This window comes from Hippocampus guttulatus, chromosome 22 (assembly GCF_054856545.1).
Source record: "Hippocampus guttulatus isolate MCC_2025c chromosome 22, RoL_Hgut_1.0, whole genome shotgun sequence".
Taxonomy (NCBI): Eukaryota; Metazoa; Chordata; class Actinopteri; order Syngnathiformes; family Syngnathidae; genus Hippocampus; species Hippocampus guttulatus.
In genome coordinates, this window is record NC_141282.1 from 4,358,077 (window position 1) to 4,375,755 (window position 17,679).

A 17,679-nucleotide genomic window follows, 5' to 3' on the forward strand; every position below is an offset into this window, starting at 1 on the left:
GTGCTGAAAAACTTAAAAGTTGACTGCAGACAGGAAGCATACGAGAAACACGCACATGCTGATGAGTCTGGACACTTTTTCGCACAGATGGCCGTGCGTATGTCGCCTGTCCACGCGGGACTCGACACTCCTTACAATAGCCCCCCCCCCCCAACCCCCTCACCCCCACACAGTGTCACACACGCACGCTTGGCTGGCGCTTTGGCGATCCATCATCGGAGGCCTCGATGCTTCTTTTCATGGCTATCTTTACCGCCGCAGGGGGGAAGTGGAGGTGGCCGAGCTTTCCAACACATGCCGCCAATAAAATAACGCTGCCTCGGAGGTGTGGAAGGACACCTTGTATCAGTTTTTCGCAGCTAGCCGAAACACTCTTTGATTGCCGGTTCGGTGGTGAAACGAGTTCTAATTTAGTGCTTGGGAGATGTATTTAATTTCCCCCTCAAGAGAGATTTAAAAAAAAAAAATTTTAATACGAACCTGTGATGCGATGGCCCAAAATCTGGATTCCATCACCTCCAGAGTCATCTGGACACCAATAGCTGCAAGACAGAAAGAGAAGATCGTCACTCTTCTGCGTCGCTAGATGCAATTTAGTGTCAGCTAAAATCCACGCAATCCAGAGCGACCGTGCAAGCATGCCCTCTAGCGGCCGTGGGCTGAACAGCAGGCATAAAAAGAACAACAAAAAGTCCAAAAAAAAGGATCCGAACCAAAAAAAAAAAACAAAAAACGGCATGTTTTGTGATGCATCACCGTGCCGCTATTCTTAGATGCTGTGACCCGCAACGCTTTCTCAGATGCCGGTGTGTGTGTGTGTTTTTTGTTTTGTTTCGTGAAAGAGAGGCGGCGGCTTCACCGCTTTAGTTGCGCTTTTTGGGTCCGTCATAATCTCAGTCGGCATGCCGATGGATAAAAAAAAAAAAAAAAAAAAACTAATTGCATAAGTTCTCTGAGGAGCGCATGCACACATCCTGAATACACCCACACACACGCGCGCACACACACACAGAGCAATGCGCGGGAGGATGACACTTCATATTAGCATCAAAGACTCAGCACTTTTCTCCCCTCCTCTTCCTCCCAGCATGCTTTGCGCAAGTACTCTGGGGGAAGCCTCGGCTATTCTCATACGATGACCAAAAAAAAAAAATTAATAAAATTCACCAGTTCAAGTGTGTTTTACTCATCGCTATGGAAGCCATTCGGGGTATTGCTAGTAGTTTACAAATTATAACGAATATATTATGATTCAGTATATTCAATGAATATTTATATATTAAATTTGCGCAAGTGGCGAGAGATCGGATAAGAGTAGGACATTTCGCAGAGCGTAATTTGCCCCGCGTTTCGCAAATTGTGTGTTCAAGTCACGTTGTATCGGTGTTGCGGTATCAGAGCATTTTTATAGACGCACAGTTGCAGCACAGATACCCACGAGAGAGTATTTTATGCCACCAAATGTAAAAAAAAAAAAAACAACAACAACAAACAAGCAAACAAAAAAAAACACTTCATCAATCAATTGAGCAATTTCAGCCGATCCACGCTTCCAATTTCATCCACGCGAGCCTCAATAAATTGAAGCATTCCTTGCAAGAGAGCGCCGCGTCAAGGACGCGCGGCAAACGCGGCGCGCTCCCGGCGTGATTTGTAATCAGCGCAGGCTTGCCAATCAAGGGGCGGCGTGCATGAAATGAACTGGCGAATGGGGGGGGGGGGGGGGTGGAATAAATAAGGAATGATGGAGTTAATTGCTCATTACCGCAACGAGATGCGGGGTGAAGGAGATGGAAGGATGGAGGGGAAAAGTAAGAACAGTTCTTCTCTGCCCCCAATACTGCTTTGTACTACGTGGACGGGAAAAAGACACGTTTGTATTTCTATTTCATACACATGAAAAAAGAAAAATTCTGACACCCTTAAAATTGCCGAGTCAAAAATAATCATAATGATCATAATAATTAAAATGAAACGCACACACAGAGAGGTCTGCGGCAGAATGTAATCAAAAGAGAAGATGAATTGATATAACGGAGGCGGGTGGGGGTGGGCGGGGACGAGGCGGCGGACAGGAAGTGAAGAACAAGCAAAAGCACGAAAGCGGATAAATGGATTTTTAATAACGTTACGAGCTGGAAAGGCCTTTGCATTTCAAGCCGAGCGTGGCGCTTCATAATGGAGCCGGCGGCGTTTGCCCGCGCGCGCGTCAAAGGGAAGCGAGTGGAAGGTGGGGACGGTGCGCGAACACGCTTGCGCTTCATTTATATTTCACAGCCACCAAGAGCGATCGGATTGTCTCGCTTTTTAATGTTCCCGATGACACACTTTGGTGTGAGAAAGCCCAAAAAAAAAGAAAATGGAGTTGCATAAGTGTGCACACCCACTTAAACTGGCGATGTGCCCATGTTCAGAATTCATCAACAACATTTCAAACTTGTTGGATAGTAAATGAGTGGAGGGCACACCTGGCGACATTTAAAGTGTCTTGAATTGACCCTGAATGAAGTTCAGATGTTCTAGTAGGCTTTCCCTGGCGTTTCGATGCTGAATATTTTGCGCCAATGCTGACGGCAATTTCAAATGATGGCACTTGAATTCTCCCGTTGCATGATCCCCGCCACACGCAGGAGGGATTCCTCATCAAGCAAAATCTGCCCGCGCGATGAACACGCAGCTTTTCCCAATCGACTGCGGCCTGAATTAATGAAAGTCTCCGAGCGGCGGAGGGAAAAGAAGGGATTTTGTGCTTTTGAAAGACTTCATAATCCCATGAACTGCGCCGCTTAATTTATCCGGCAGTGACAGCTCGCGTGGCTGAGAGAGAATCTTAAACCAGCATTTTTTTTTTTATCCATCATTAGGGTCACAATATGCCCCCCCCCCAAAAAAAAAACGTGGTCATCGTCATATGATCATCACACACACACGGATTGAGTAAAGTCCGACACATTACCCCAAGTGATGAAAAATGCTGAAAAGTCAAGCGCAATTGAAACAGGGACTGAGGGGAAAAAAACAAACGTTCCAAGCCGTAAATTAATCTTTAGCTTTTTTTTTCCACCTTGTGTTCTGAGCTTGGTCCCTCCGGAAATGTGTAAATAAATGGTGCGCTGTACGAGCAAAAGTACAAAGACGCCATCGCACTTTTTTTGACGTCCTCGTGGGATTGTGAAAATCTGTTTTTGATTCTCATTAAATGTTCCAAAACTAACTAGCAATTGGCGCGAAAAGTGACACCCGTGTTTGTCTTAAAGTATCACTACTGCGCTGCCCGGAAGGGTATACGTCAGGCGGGTATAAGTGGTATCGGTGTCCAAGTATCACAGCATGACGATATTGGCATCGCTAATCGTTTGAACGGAAGAGAAAATGCAGACACGCTAGCAGCAAATGCAGACAAGCTAGCACATAGCGGCTAGCTTGTCTGCAAGCTAGCACATAGAGGCTAGCTGCTAGCTTGTCTGCATTTTCCCAATCGGAGCACTCAGGCAAGCTGCAGTGGACATGCTTTCCGGAATAAAGACTTTGTCATTGACCGCTTCGATTACAAGAGGTCAATAAGACAGCGGTTTATAAATAGCGGGCGTGCTCGAAGCGCGGTCGGCGCCCGTGACACCTGTAATGATTGGTTGCTGCAGTCACAGCGGCGTGACAAAGTAAAGCGCTTTCAATAGACCTTGGCCCAGATGCCGAGTGGATAATAGGAAGGTGGAAAAAAAATCAGATCCAATTTTGAAAGGATGGATGCTGGGAGGAGATGAGAGGGGGTGGGGTGGGGGGGTCGGCGTGCCTGCAAAGTAGCCAAGCCGAGGCCACGCGAATGCAAACACATCTTCATCCTTCAAGCCAACCAATCGCTCGCAAGCACCTTTGGAAGACGGCGTCCTATTTAGCAAGCGGCGAAAATAGACGGAGGTTTTCCGGGAATACGCGCATGACCGGTGACACCGGCGCCAACACCCACACGGCATGTTGCGTTTGTTTATGCGCACGCCGGCCCCGCTGACCAATGTGGTGTTTTTCACGAGGCGTTGCAAGCCGCAGGGGCGGATGGTTCGGAAATAGAAACCAGGCTAAAATTGCATAATTGAATGTATGAGTGCGAAATCGCCTCCTTAAATGACCTCTGCGAAAATACGGTGGCTTCTAGATTGTTTCTTTGGATTGCAAAATGTTACCAAAAAAAAAAAAAAAATGCCCCCACGCCTCCTCCACAAAAATATGTCGTTGGAACTATACCCGAGCTCCACAGGCTTAATGGGCGTCACAAGTGTGCCGTCACACAGAGAGTCAAGCGATATGAACTGATTGACTTTTCCCCCGCTTGAAGGCGGCGCGCCATGACTCCAGCCTTTTAAAGATTTTCACGCCGCTCGTTACGGTCGCGCTTTAATAGCGCTCGCCTTGGAGCTGCCAGCCGGTAACGAACCGCTCAAGGTCGCGGAGGCTGCGGCGACACGCGTTCTTCGACCAACTCGTCTGACGGCAGACAAAACAAACAAGCCGCCGCTTCTTTACCTTCGCCGGGTGCGCCAAATGATTCTCATGCTCATTAGAGCAAAATGAATGCAAACGAGGAAGGAAGCACTTTACAGCCATGACTTGCGATAAATGACGCTGGAAATGCCGCACTGGCAATCGGAGAATTAAGTATACCTGCACCAATCAAATGCTATTTAGTTATTTAATTTTCAGGAGAACGGGCAGAGAAAAGTCTTGGCCTGTTGTTTTTTTTTTTTTAAAACATGGCGGCCCTCTGGAAATTCGACCGTTTCTAGCAGCATGGGATTGATCAAAGTGTTTGTCACATTAAATCGACTAAAAAGAGTTTCACAAAAGAGATGAGAGATGACTGAAATTATTTAAATTCAGAAGTAGGAGCGATTACATCATGTACACAAACGCATGCAAAGTGAGATGCACACACACGACTAAATACTACTACTATTCCTATTAAAAAGGCTCATATTTTGCATATTTTTGCTCCAAAATAGGCGATTTGGGTGAAATGCTGAAAGTAATCTACGATTATGAACCAGGAGTGACGACGCACCTCCAAAACCACGACAAAAAACATGGCCGCCTTAGGTTGTGGTCCTGCATACCTTCCCACTGTATATTCCCGTACACCAAAATGAGCATATTGTTGTTACGCAAAAGAGGAAAATATACCAAAACAAAAGGTGGCTCAGACGTGCATGGCACCCACACACCCACACCCACAAACACACACACACACACACACACAGTCGAAGCCAGTATTACGACAGCTGCCACAGGCAATAGAAGGGAAATAATGGGAGACGTGAGCGGGGTGGAAAAAAATAAATAACGGACGGAGGAGAAAAGCCCATGTGGCCGAGAGGGAGATTCTCATCTTCACTTGAATCAGCTGATGAAACCCACCCCCCACCCGCCACCCCCAACCCCGCCTCCTTGTGTCTCCCCGCTCCGTCTCCCACTTGACGTCTGTACCCTCTTCCCTCCACGTCCGAGCATTCCGCCTCCCTCATCCTCTCTCTTGTGTCACCGTGGGAGAGCTGAGGGGCAGACAGAGGCGGCGTGTACGCTTGCTATATTTGACAACACGCACACGCGCGCGCGCACACACTCCTGACACACGCACGACTGCACAGGCATACGGAGACGAAGCGAAGGGAGGCGGGGGGGAGAAAAACAGCTCTCAAGTGAAGCACACACACACACACACACACACACGCACGCACAGGGATGTGCATTGAGTGCAGGAATCACAAACATAGCGGGAGGGCGAGCGTGACGCCAGCACCTTTCGCGTTCCGTCTGTGACACACACACACACTCTCTCTCTCTCTCTCTCTCTCGCCCTCACACACACACACACCTCAGATGCTCACGAGCCAGCAGGGAGGACGCCACCGGACGTGTCATTCAAACAAGGACTGGATGTGAAGACGAGGATTACACGTCTCCATCCTCTCTTTTCCTCCACTATATAGGCTTCCCCCCCCCCCTCCTTTTTATCCGAGCGCTTTTGAGACAAGCGGGGGGGGATTGTCTCAATACGTAAAGAAGGATTATTCTTGTTTTTGTCCTCACCCGGGATTTTCAACGTATGGATGCATGTTGACGATCGCCTCTTCCATTTTGGATTCTTTGAAAAAAAAAAATCATAAAAAAAAAAAATGGGGATGATTCGGATGTGTGAGAGGAGGCAGCAGTGAAGCCGCTGCACGCTGAAATATTTAGGCAAAAAAAGGTGAGTCTTTGCATCATCATCAAGAATTTATTTGGAGCTGAAAGGATGCCCCGCTAAACGCCGTCGTTGAGAGAAAATTACAATAAAGTTTGGGGATTTTTAATTTTTTTTTTCAATGTAATATGTCACGCTCCAAACAAATTTAGGGATTATTACAGCCGCATACAAATAATCTCATCATGCTCAGTTATGACTGCCGCTGTCAAAATGTTTATGATCGTGGCTGCACACTCAAAGCAATTATTTTTTTTTTTGTAATACGTGGCGGACAAAAATCGAATCCCGCCGAAGTTCGACGTGATGACTTTTTTTTTATTTTTTAATAGATTTTTGATTGCGCTACCTAGCGATGCCTTCATACCAACGGCTTGATTCAATCCTCACGCCGCGAACCGAACAGCTCCCGTGTCCAATTGTCATGCGAGGAGCTCGTGTGCGCCGGCAATATAGTTTAACGACGTGACTGGCACCCGGTCAGAGGTGACAAATATGTGGGAAATGTCAATCGACACTGTGGGGAAAAAAAAATAAAAAAACAACATTCAGCCAAGTTATTCAAATGCGTCTGGACTTCAAAATCATGACCTCTATCGATCAGACTTGGGTTTTTGTTTGACCTTCACTTTTTGTCACCATACATGTGTGTGCGCGTGGGTGAGACGTGATCCCAACGCTATGCATGGGGGTGTATACGTTTGGCCTTACATGTGTGTTTGGACACGTGTGCATATTTTGACTTGTCATACTTGTCAACATGTGCGGGGTCTGCATGTGTCAAGCTTATCGTCATGTCTTTTGGACGTCTGCGCATCCAAGTATGGATGCGTGTTTGTGTGTCATCTTTGGGGTCGGAAAAAAAAAGAAAAAAAGCATTAAAAATTGATTTGGTGACGCTTGGCTGCACGGCTCTCCTTGTTGTTGTTGGAGCGAGCTGCATTGTTGCACAGGGGAGGAAAAAGAAAAAAACAAACAAAAACTAAGTTGTGCCAAGGGCTGGGCAAGGTGGACTGGAATTTATATTACGGTGCGAACTTTATTCCATCGGGGTATATTTCGCGATATAAACACAAGTGTAAAAATAATAACGCTCGCCTTTTTTGAGGTAGGACTATACTCCCAATGTTAAGTTTGTGTCAGCTAAATATTAAAATATATTTTAAAAAAAGACTGCCTTGATTTTATATTCCAAATCTAAATGTATTTGTGTTAAGTGACGTAAAAAAAAACAATAATTGGTTTTAATAATAAACAAGATGACATTTATGTTCTGTGAAAACAAAACAAAAAATTATCCTGAAATATTACATTTAAAAATACTCCTTCATTAGCAAAACCAATTGTCCTCTATTTTTTTCATTCTGATGAAGGTAACTCATGAAGTAACTTGGAATGTAATTTAAGTGTTTTTAAAATGAAGTCATCAGCAAAGCAACTTAGTTCCTTTGTCAAGCTAACTTTAGCAACATTCGTTCTAAGCCGACTGTAGCACCTAAGCGCTACTTTGGGTATTTCGTTTGTCTCCGTTTAACGTTAGCTTAGCGGCTAGCAGCGCTTCTCCATTTTCTCTCCTCTTCCTCATCGTTCAAATATACTTTGGAATATTTGCCTCCATACAGGCGAGGATAATTGAGCGGCTTGTTAGCAAGCTAGCTTAGCGCCTAGCATTCTCCCGGTAGTTCCCGAGCAGCTGAGCAAAGCGGGGAGGATGAATGACTGGCAGCTCCTCCAGCTCCGTGGTCAGAAAGCCTTGAGGCCATTTTGAAGCCGAGGCATCGACAAGCGTGACGGCGATTCATCTTTCAAGTGTGATTGCGAGTCCAAGTCGCACCTGCCTATGCCCGGGTGACCGGGTGGAACACAATTTTCTGGCAAATGGGCCGGAAACCGCGCAGGGCAATTAAAAACCATTCGTCACGCCATGCCGGCCCGTTGCAAATACCTTCAGAAACGTAATCAATTAGGCAAATAAGGGCAAGGATGCGCTCGCGGACTCATGTTTACAACTCTGACATAATCCCACCATCCAACCTGAAGCTATAAATTCCAAGTGCGGACAGGAAGTGGCATGAAAAGCATGCGCAGAGAAGTAGCAAGGAAAGAGGAGAAGACATAAAACAAGGGAGTGAGGCGTCATTTGATTCCCCTGCCTCGTCTGTCAACCACTTCTGGATCTCCGCCTCTCCGGTTAAATCGGCGCACATCTGATCATTTGGCTGGGCTACTTAAAATGCAAATTCCCGTAATCACCCGTCACCCATCCTCACGCAGACCTCGGTTCGTGTCACCGAGCGAGCGAGAGAGAGAAAGAGCGGGAAGGGGAGAAAAAAAAAAAGCACGTCTAATTATTGCACTACAGCCTAATCTGATGAGTGCCGTTATTTCACACGCGGCTAATTGGCTTCGGATGACACTCGAGCGAAAAGGGAGCGCCTCGTCGCATCACGCCTTCAGAATGGCGCTCAAATTGCAGGCCCAACGCTGTGCGCCACTCAAATTGCAAGTGGTTATTTTCTATCGCTCGCCTATAACTCGATACGGTTTTTGTAAATGTCACTCACTCATGCGCTTCTGTTGCCATCTCTAAATCGTCGTTTCGGTTCATATTCTTCTTCTATTTATTCCATCCATTATTATCCACATACTGAGGCAGACATGGTGGGAAATAAAACCCGGTGATACGAAAGTTACATCCAAAACGATCAAATTAGATTTTGCGCGTATGGCTTTAAAAGGCAGGGTCTGGTCTGGTGAGTGACGTGGGCGTCAGCGAATGAATGTCGAGCCAGCTGTCGTCAGTTCGGGTTCGAGGCCGTCAATTCATTGTTTGTCTTTCTTCGTGTGTGTTTACGCTTTTTGCAGTCGCCGCCCTTGTGGAGGCTGCGGGCATGGCAGCTTGCCGCCTCCCGCCGCCGCCGCCGCTGAGGAAGGCGCGCGTCATGCCGCCCCACGGCCACTCCCCAGGGGGCGTCGAGCTGCCCCCATCCGGACCCGGTGAGTGGAAGGAACTCGACGCTCTGATTGATCCCATCTATTATCCTCAAAACGATCCACGCGGAACAGACTGTTTTGACAGCTGTTTATGTTAGCATGCTCGGCGCGCACACACACACATACACACACAAAGGATGAGGCCATTGAATTTACTGTGGCCGTGAGCACAATCCTTTCATGAAATGTCACATTACTCCACAGTGTGTACGAGTTTCTAGATGGCAAACAGCAGGGAGAAAATGGCCGAAAGGTTGTTTCTCATTTTAGTACCCGTCCCCCAAAACAAACATTTGTAGCAACATTTTACGGTTACCGGTTCCCACAGCAATTTAGGAGCAATTAGACGCTGTAATTAACGCCGGTATTATTGCCTTGCCATAAGTCACTCTCGCTCAATTCAATATCATTTTATTGGCGCGTGTGGATTTGAGCTCGTCTTCTTTGACTTGCCGCGGGATTGGCATGCACGCAGGCGGAGTCACTGAATAAGTGAGAAAAGCTCCAAATCTGTCATCTCATCAAATGGCTCCAGTGTGCCAATATGTTCAATTACTCTGGGGATGAATGCTAGCGTCGTCAAGGATGTCGTTTTTTTTTTAATGCTATTTCCTGATTGGTGATGAGAGAATTTGGCAGATGGAGATAATTACGATAATGTTTTGTTTTTTGTTTTTTTGGTGAGTCAAAAGTTCATAAAAAGATGACAGTAGGAGAACGAGAAAGATGTTCAAGTTCATGTCAAAAAGGATAAACGTCCAGGTCCCACGTCAACAAGCGAGCAAGCATCTGAAGCTAGCTGAGTGACCTCCAATCCACCTACCATCCAGCTAACAAGCTAGCTAACGTCTGAGGCTAGCCAAAGAAGCGCCAAACTAGCTGGAACCTGAAGCTAGCTAGAGCCCGAAGCTAGCTGAGAGAGCTTTGGTGTCGATTATTGTCAGAAAAGGCCAATTTTATGACACGGCGTACCCAAGGAATAGGTCACTGAGTGCTAAACGAGAACCCAAACTAAAGCGTCGGGAGGCATATAGCGCAACGTGACACCTCTTTGAAAGTCACGAAGAGGAGGAATAATTAATAAAAAGCAGGATTTGCGGTGGATTTCAGAGCAATGCTAATCCAGTCTCCTCTCATCCCAGTGTCAGCAAGTGCAGCCTAAACCTCTACACCTTGTTCGGGCGTGTTGGTGGTGGTGTGTGTGTGTGTGTGTGTGTGTGTGTGTAAGCGATTATTCCAGAGGTCTGGCAAGGGAGGACGGGGGTTAAACGGTGGGGCTTTCGACGCGAGCCGCAAACTTGTCTCACGGCACCTTTCTCGCTTGTTTTTAAGCATCAGTCAACGGCGCCTCGGTTGCTATGGCGACGCGACGTTACCTTGTCAGAGTTGAAATAATGCGGTGGAGCAGCTGGGGGGCTTAATGGTATTTTATATGCATGCCCAGGCCGCTTCATGTTTTATACCTTTCAAGCTAAGCCTCCAGTGTGTGTGTGTGGGGGGGGCTAGCTGTTGTCCATATGCTGAATTGATGATGCTTTGGTTTGCAGGTGGGATCAGACTTAGAAAGGCCTTTGACAAATCACACAGGGAAAATATCTTGAGAAAACGAAGTGGTTGCGGGGTTACAATCGAAAACCGCGCTCGACAACACGCGGGGAGTTAAATGAAGGACTTCAGGTCAGAGCGGGGGGGACAGCTGGTGCAGCTCGTAATCAGATAGCGGCGAGTGCGCGGCGCTCGCCATCGGAAAACAGCTCCGCCCGCGGCTAACGTGCAACCGGGTGACATCGGTCCGGGTCCGGTGTCACCCAGAGGGGCCCCCGTGGGATATTACATGTCAGAGAGCTGCGTTGTCAAGGCGATGCGGACAAACGTTCCCGTGTTGACAACGCAATTAGGAAGCACAACTTTGGCGAGCGACCAATCGGGACCCCTTAGCTAGATTTGGACCTTCAATCAGAGGGCGAAGGAAAGGCCCTCTCGAAGCAAAAGCAGAAGAAATGTAGCAGCTAAAATAAGCCCAAACCATCGCCACCTCCTCCTCCACGAGGGCAGCTCAAACCTCTCATAAATGTTGAAAGTTAGGGAGGGAGAGTGGGAGGGAGCGACATGAGGAGAAGAGGCGAGGGAGGGACGGTGAAGAAAAAAAATGAAAATCCCCCTTCGCGGAGAGACGGTTTGCGCGCGTTACGTTGTGAGGAAAGGTTTCATCCCAAACAGAAAGCTCCGCCTCCCCGTTGCGTAAGCGTCGCTCCGATACCTCTGAGCTCAACTGTCAGCTTAAATCTCCCGCAACGGCTTCTGAACCTGCAACGGCAAAATCAAAGCCACTTGCACGGCAGGCATCCTTCGAAGATTCCCACCGAAGGATTTTCGCAAAAAAACTCAAAAATATTTGTGAAGCCGAGTCCCTTTTCTGGGAGGATTTCGTTCACTCGGTTGCAGTTCATGATCAGGTCGAGTCTGTTAGGCCAAAAAAAAAAAAAAAGCTCCCGTGAGGTAGAACGGTGATCTCCGGGCTCTTATCGATCGTTTTTGACGATCGTCGGCGTCTCTCCGGTGTGCATTGAAAGGGAAATGCCGAGCGAAAAGACGAAGAATGCAGACGAAGGTGGCAGATGGAAAAAGCGTCGGGTAATTAGAATCACATTTTCCAAAGCGTTCCAGTGAGGAAAATGAATTCGCCAATCCGCGGTTTTGACATTTTGGGGACGATCGTTTTTTCCATCCTTAATTTTCCATTCTAACTGCTCTTCGTTTTTGTCCACCTCGCCCGCCCCAGTTTTCCTCTGCCTGCTGGTGGCGCTGCTCCAGCCGGCTTGTCCCTGCCCCCCGCCCTGTCTCTGCCCCTCGGACGGCCTGCTGGTGGACTGCGGGGGCCGCGGCCTTTCCTCACCGCCCGCCCTGCACTTCCTGCCGGCGGGGAGTCGCTCCCTCCTTCTGGCCAACAACAAACTGGCCACGCTGGGCGCGTCGGACTTTGCTAACCACTCCTCTCTGGAGGTCAGCGCCTTTGTCGTTTGCGTTTCTTCCGATATACGTTTGCGTCGTGTGAATATTGAGGCGAGGTCAACTCGGGGGGGTTCAGGTCCGATGTCGTTGCATCACATTGGCGTCTTACAGGAGCTGGACCTTTCAAACAACTACCTGGACAATTTGCCGGCCGGATTATTCCGCGACATGAGCAATCTGAGCAAACTGAGCCTGCGCAACAACTCTCTGACAGGAATGGACAGAGATCTCTTTCAGGTCAGTACCCCGCCACAAAATAGGCCCATGGATTTAAAGTTTTGGGGTTGACGATTCAATCTGAATGAATCGAGAGCGCAGCGTGACTTTCCATCATCAATCGACGGTTGACATTTGCCATCCGCGGAAAATGACAAATCGCTGATCCGAGACTGGACTGCCGGAGTAAATCTCCTGGTCCTGTTGTTGTTCTTGTTCCAGGGTTTGGGGGGTCTCCAGAGTCTCGATCTTTCACTCAACGGCCTGGCGTCGGTTCCTTTGGGGCTCTTGGACGAGCTCCAGGGTCTCAGGTAAACGAAACATCCGCGACAAAAACACGGCGGTTACTTCCTGTTGAAAAAAAATGTCCCGGTGTAGATGGCTGTCCCTGGCCGGTAATCGTCTTCGCGGCTTGGAGAGGGCGGCGTTCGAGCCCCTCGCCCGCCTGCAGCGCCTCGAGCTGGGACACAACCCCTGGGAATGCGATTGCAACCTACGGGAGTTCAAACACTGGATGGAGTGGCTACTGTACCGAGGTGGGCTTCCGATGAACCCTTTCGGGGGGACAGCGGCGATGGCGGCGCCTGCCGTGGATTTGCGTTTCGTTCATGATGTGGAAAATCCGCCTTCACCTCAGTGCCTCAAGGCCTCGGCTTGCGTCGCTAATGAACGTTTGCAGACAGAAACTTCACTCGGGAGAACGTTTGGTCACAGCGTCTCCTCGGGTCAGATGGAATCGTGTTTGTCTGTCACCTAAAATTGTCATCTTGCCGTGGAAAATTAGTCACGCTGAGTTTTCTCTTCTCGTGAATCATCCAGGAGAGCTCATTCGAGTCCATCTCCAAGTTCGAGGGCGCAGGCAAACGGTGTGACTCATTCCGGCGTCGCCCTCGCTTGCCGTCTCGTCCTCTTAGTCTCAATTAACGGGGCCTCACAGGCGCTTCCTGAACGACCCCCCCCCCACCCCGTCGCTTTCTCTCCTTCAGGCGGAAAGGTGGATGCGGTGGAGTGCACGCTACCCAAAGATCTGCGGGGGCGAGACATCCGCGGCGTTCCCGTGGAGATGTTCAACTACTGCCTCCAGCTGGAAGACGAGAACGGCGGAGGCGGAGCCGACGGATCCCGAGGAGGTCCTCCCTGCGGCAGGGGCGCCATCGACCCCAGCGGGGCGCCGTCGATTTCCGGCGGCGATGACTCGTCTTCGCGAGGGGGAGTGGGAGGGGGCGGGGCCGGCGGCGGAGAGGCCCCCGCCGATTGCGTGCGAGCTCGCTACCGGCCCGCGAGCGTGCGGCGGGCCATCGGCACGGTGGTGATCGCCGGCGTGGTGTGCGGGATCGTGTGCATCATGATGGTGGCGGCGGCCGCGTACGGTTGCATCTACGCCTCGCTGATGGCCAAGTACCAGCGAGAGCTGAAGAAGAGGCAGCCGCTCATGGGAGACAGCGAGGCGGACGCGGACGATCGCGAGGAGAAACAGATCTCGTCGGTGGCGTAGAGGAGCCGCCCGCATGAAGGGGGGGTTGTTTGGCAAAAAAGGCCCAGAGAGAACGAGCTTTCATCTCATCCGCAGCACTCATCCAAGAGTTGGCCGGTGGAATCTTCAGGGAGTCTTTCGAGTGCGGACCAAATGCTCACATAAAGAGGTCGAATTTCAAGACCCGGGAAACTTGACCCCCCCCCCAGTGTCCCAGAGAAAGACTTCGGCGGAGGGAGTCGTCTCGTTCGTCGACGCTTTGCGCGACAGAACAAAAAACCCCACCGGGACCAGATTTCAGAACTTCCCAGCACTTTATCGCCCCAATCGGTTACCCGCCAAGGTTTCCCTTTTTCCTCCCCATCTTTTTAAAACGATCTTTCCCGGAGCGATTACAGCCAACAAGGGATTAAAAAAAAAAAAAAAAAGATGCTGCTATTTTTCGCCACCCTCTCCCATCTCTTTATCTCTCCATTTATCTTTCCGTCCACTTGCTATAAATGGAAAGTCCTCCTGAAAGATTTCCACCTCCTTTTTCTTTCCTCGCATCCACCGACAAATTCGCCATACGGCCGAAAGAGAATTTGACTCGCGTTCCGGCTGAGTAAAATCTGATTTTATTGCATATTGCCCCAAGTGTAAATTGGCTTCAAAGAAACCGGGCGCGTTACGATGCCGACGGCGGTTACTACGGTGTACATCTTATCATGTGATCGGGTTCCAGGGTGCGCGAAAATAGTCACAATGTTCGTTGCGTTTAGAACGCTCGTTCGGTTTCGTTTGGAGTATCGCTGTCATGTTTTTGCTCATTCGTCGTGTTCATTGAATCGTGTCGAGTCAAGTTTCCAACCCGACCCGCGGGCCTCGTGCCGTTGGTAGCTAACGATCTTAGCTAGCTGAATCCTGTCCTTATAACCCGCGTGTGTACAGAATAATAAAATACAGTTTGATACATATAACGTCACGACTGCGCGGGGGGGGGGGGGGGGGGGTGCCTCAAGACTGGCCAGCATTTGGCGGTGTGATGTGCGTTATGACGATGACAGTATGCATTGATGGAAATAAAAAACATATCACGCTCTATGACAAGGCGGGACGAGAGCAGCACTGTGTCTATTTACGGTCTGTTGGCGCGCGCACGCGCGCGCGTACGCACGCACGCGATTTCCAGCAGAGGGTCAAAGAATCTAATCAAATAAGATGGAGTAAACACACCACAGGGGCAAAGCAGAGGATGAATCAGTGGCTCTGTGCGCGTACTAATCCTTATCTTGTTCTTCACGCCTCAATCCCTTCGAACACCCCCCCCCCCCGCCTCCCCCTTCTCATCAACTCTGTCCTTCTCATCTCCTCTCGCGCTTATCTGGTGTCCATTTATCTTCCTGACACATCTTTTTCTCATCGCACGGAGCGTTTTTCACCTTGCTTTTTCTCCTATCCCGGGACGCCCTTTTTTTTTTTTTTTTTTTTTTTTATGGCTAACCTTCATCGTCATCTGTCACCGCTCTTTTCCCGGTGGCGCGGTGACAGATCGATACATGAATCGAGGTACGGCAAATATGGGAATGGATGATCGGGGGGATTTCATGGATGCAAGAACATGACAACAAACTCAAAATTGTACTCACGAGTCAGAACTAGATGGTTGTATCTAGACAAACAACGCTCTCTAGTGGTTAGAAGTGGCATTGCAACTAAGAACGGATGTTGCCACAATTCCCTTGAAAAAGTAACTTTGTCACTTTACTGATGACTTTTTTCAAAGGAACTGAGGTCGATAACGCGTTCATTTCATGAATAATTCATCCAGCTTCTAATAAATCAAACCGTGCGTTATCAACCTGGAGGTTGCCGAGGCACTTCATCATTCAAAAGAGGTGACGCCGCCCTACCTCCAGCGATGGCGGTCTTCTCGCCCACGGTCACAGTGACGGCAGTGGTCGCGATCACGATCCTCCCGGCTGGAAGAAGAGTGGCACACGATGAGCGAGCGCAATTATCAATCATGAGATCCAACACAAAAAAAAAAACATCAAATAAACTAAACCTACAAAGCTTTTAAAGTGTCTCGTGCCCGTTGGGTGTACCTAATATCGTGGCTGGTGAGTGCGGCTCACCAGCCACGATCATTAGGTACACCCAACCGGGCACGAGCACACTTTAAAAGCTTTGTAGGTTTAGTCTTACTTTCGATCGTCTTTTTTTTTTAGATGTGTCAACCATGTCAAAATAACTAAACGAGGAGAGGAGTTCGGTATGCGCCCAATGGAGAAGAAACGAGAATTTTGGGATGAAGAAACAGAAAAAAAAGGATGCTGGTGAATGGTTGAGGACACTCAAGCGGCAGCATGCCAAGTAACAGTTTTCCTCTACCCTCCTCCTCCCCCTGTACTCCCCCTCCCTGCTCCGCTTGCTGCTCCGCCTCCTCTGCGCTCAAGGTGGCGCTATAGTCCGCCTCATAGTCCCTAAACACGTCTGAACACAACAAACATGTGACGACATCCGGGTTCGAGATTCTCCTACATCAATGGGGGTTAAGGGTTAGTACGATGTGCTCCGAAGTGCATTTTAGAAAGCGCGTTCAGAACGTGAACGATGGAAATCTACCTCTGGTCTCCTGTCGGGGCATGTAGTAGAGGAACTTTCCGGCAGGGTACTCGGCCGCCCTGCGGAACCACAGTGGGAAGTGGTCCAGGGTGAAAATGTTCTCCTTGTCCGCGGATGTCAGGAACGACCTGGAAGTGGCGCGACAAAGAGAAATGGCGTCGCTCTTACTGTCCGCAAGGGGGTAATCTTGCACGTGTTATTTGATTTCTCACATGCCAACTCGTTTTTCGATGCCAGTGTAACGCTGGAATCTCATCAGGCCGGAGCGCGTGCCCAGGAAAGCCGTTTCGATGCCGTCATCCATACTGCGAGGCGGAAAGGCAAATTGGCACTCGTTTCGCTTTTAATCCAATGGACGTTGAAGGCTGCGCTTGGAGGTGATTATTCACCCAGATGGGTTGAGCATGAGGGCAGTCCAGTAAGCTTCCATGGGAGCTGTCACCACGGCGTCAAACAGGGTTTGCTGGATGAGCTGCACGTCACCTGCAGAGGAACAAAAACGCAAATTGGACTTTGTTCCAACGATGCGCTGCGGACACCGAGCAACCAAATCCAGACTAACACTCAAGATCCGGTTCTTTGCCCGTCAGGTACCGAACCACGGCCTGCAGCTGGCTCAGTTTACGATGCGCTGGGTCGATGTCGGTCTCGCAGTAGGTCCTGCAAAGGTTGTGGATGGCGTTCAAGTGAGCAGTAACATTTTTTTTTAAAAAATCAAATAAAATCAGTCTGACTCACCATTCACTGGCTATGGTCAAATCGGGAGCCAGCAAATCATGAAGGCCTGGGGAAGAATGCAACATTGAGTATGAACTTGTGTCGAAACAGAGAGACAGTACAGAAAAACAGACCCACCTTCTTCAACAGAGACATTTCCAATGAATATATACTGCCCATGTCCTCTTGTCAGCACTATACCAAGACTAATAGACCGGAAGACAAATACACGCGATTGAGTGCAAAACAAATGCTGAAATATTTAGAGAACTGCTCGCGGAAAAAAAAAAACCTGAAAGGTGTCTCGTTGATGCTGGTGAAGAAGTAATCATTCTTGAGGAACATCACTCGTTTCTGTTGAGAGCCAGAATAAAAAAAAAAAGTGGTTGAGGACGACAGTGATTTGGCAAAGCCAATTAAGCGG

General features: G+C 48.9%; 2 protein-coding genes across 3 annotated transcripts in view; one reads left to right on the forward strand and one right to left on the reverse strand.

The window, feature by feature from the left end:
• The window catches only part of cacna2d4a (calcium channel, voltage-dependent, alpha 2/delta subunit 4a), a 28,578-nt gene that overhangs the window by 3,594 nt on the left and 7,305 nt on the right, over positions 1 to 17,679 (reverse strand). For both annotated transcript variants that reach the window (XM_086103927.1, XM_086103928.1), the window contains 9 exons: positions 17,548 to 17,609; positions 17,394 to 17,461; positions 17,277 to 17,322; positions 17,101 to 17,198; positions 16,928 to 17,021; positions 16,751 to 16,843; positions 16,539 to 16,666; positions 15,824 to 15,892; positions 481 to 542 (listed from right to left, as the gene is read on the reverse strand). In XM_086103927.1, coding sequence (XP_085960053.1) covers positions 481 to 542; positions 15,824 to 15,892; positions 16,539 to 16,666; positions 16,751 to 16,843; positions 16,928 to 17,021; positions 17,101 to 17,198; positions 17,277 to 17,322; positions 17,394 to 17,461; positions 17,548 to 17,609 — 720 coding nt within the window. The remainder of the gene's footprint in view (positions 1 to 480; positions 543 to 15,823; positions 15,893 to 16,538; positions 16,667 to 16,750; positions 16,844 to 16,927; positions 17,022 to 17,100; positions 17,199 to 17,276; positions 17,323 to 17,393; positions 17,462 to 17,547; positions 17,610 to 17,679) is intronic.
• On the forward strand, positions 5,747 to 15,032 carry lrtm2a (leucine rich repeat transmembrane protein 2a). Its single transcript, XM_086103937.1, has 7 exons — positions 5,747 to 6,241; positions 9,101 to 9,232; positions 12,012 to 12,232; positions 12,353 to 12,478; positions 12,680 to 12,768; positions 12,836 to 12,993; positions 13,444 to 15,032. The coding sequence occupies exons 2-7, from the start codon at positions 9,127 to 9,129 to the stop codon at positions 13,950 to 13,952; spliced, it is 1,209 nt and encodes a 402-aa protein (XP_085960063.1). The 5' UTR covers positions 5,747 to 6,241; positions 9,101 to 9,126; the 3' UTR covers positions 13,953 to 15,032.

Bases quoted from the DNA above. Each gene is read 5' to 3' on its own strand.
- lrtm2a (XM_086103937.1), top strand. From the start codon at position 9,127: ATGGCAGCTTGCCGCCTCCCGCCGCCGCCGCCGCTGAGGAAGGCGCGC. The intron at 12,233-12,352 runs GTCAGCGCCTTT...GGCGTCTTACAG, and splicing joins CTAACCACTCCTCTCTGGAG to GAGCTGGACCTTTCAAACAA. The intron at 12,479-12,679 runs GTCAGTACCCCG...TTCTTGTTCCAG, and splicing joins TGGACAGAGATCTCTTTCAG to GGTTTGGGGGGTCTCCAGAG.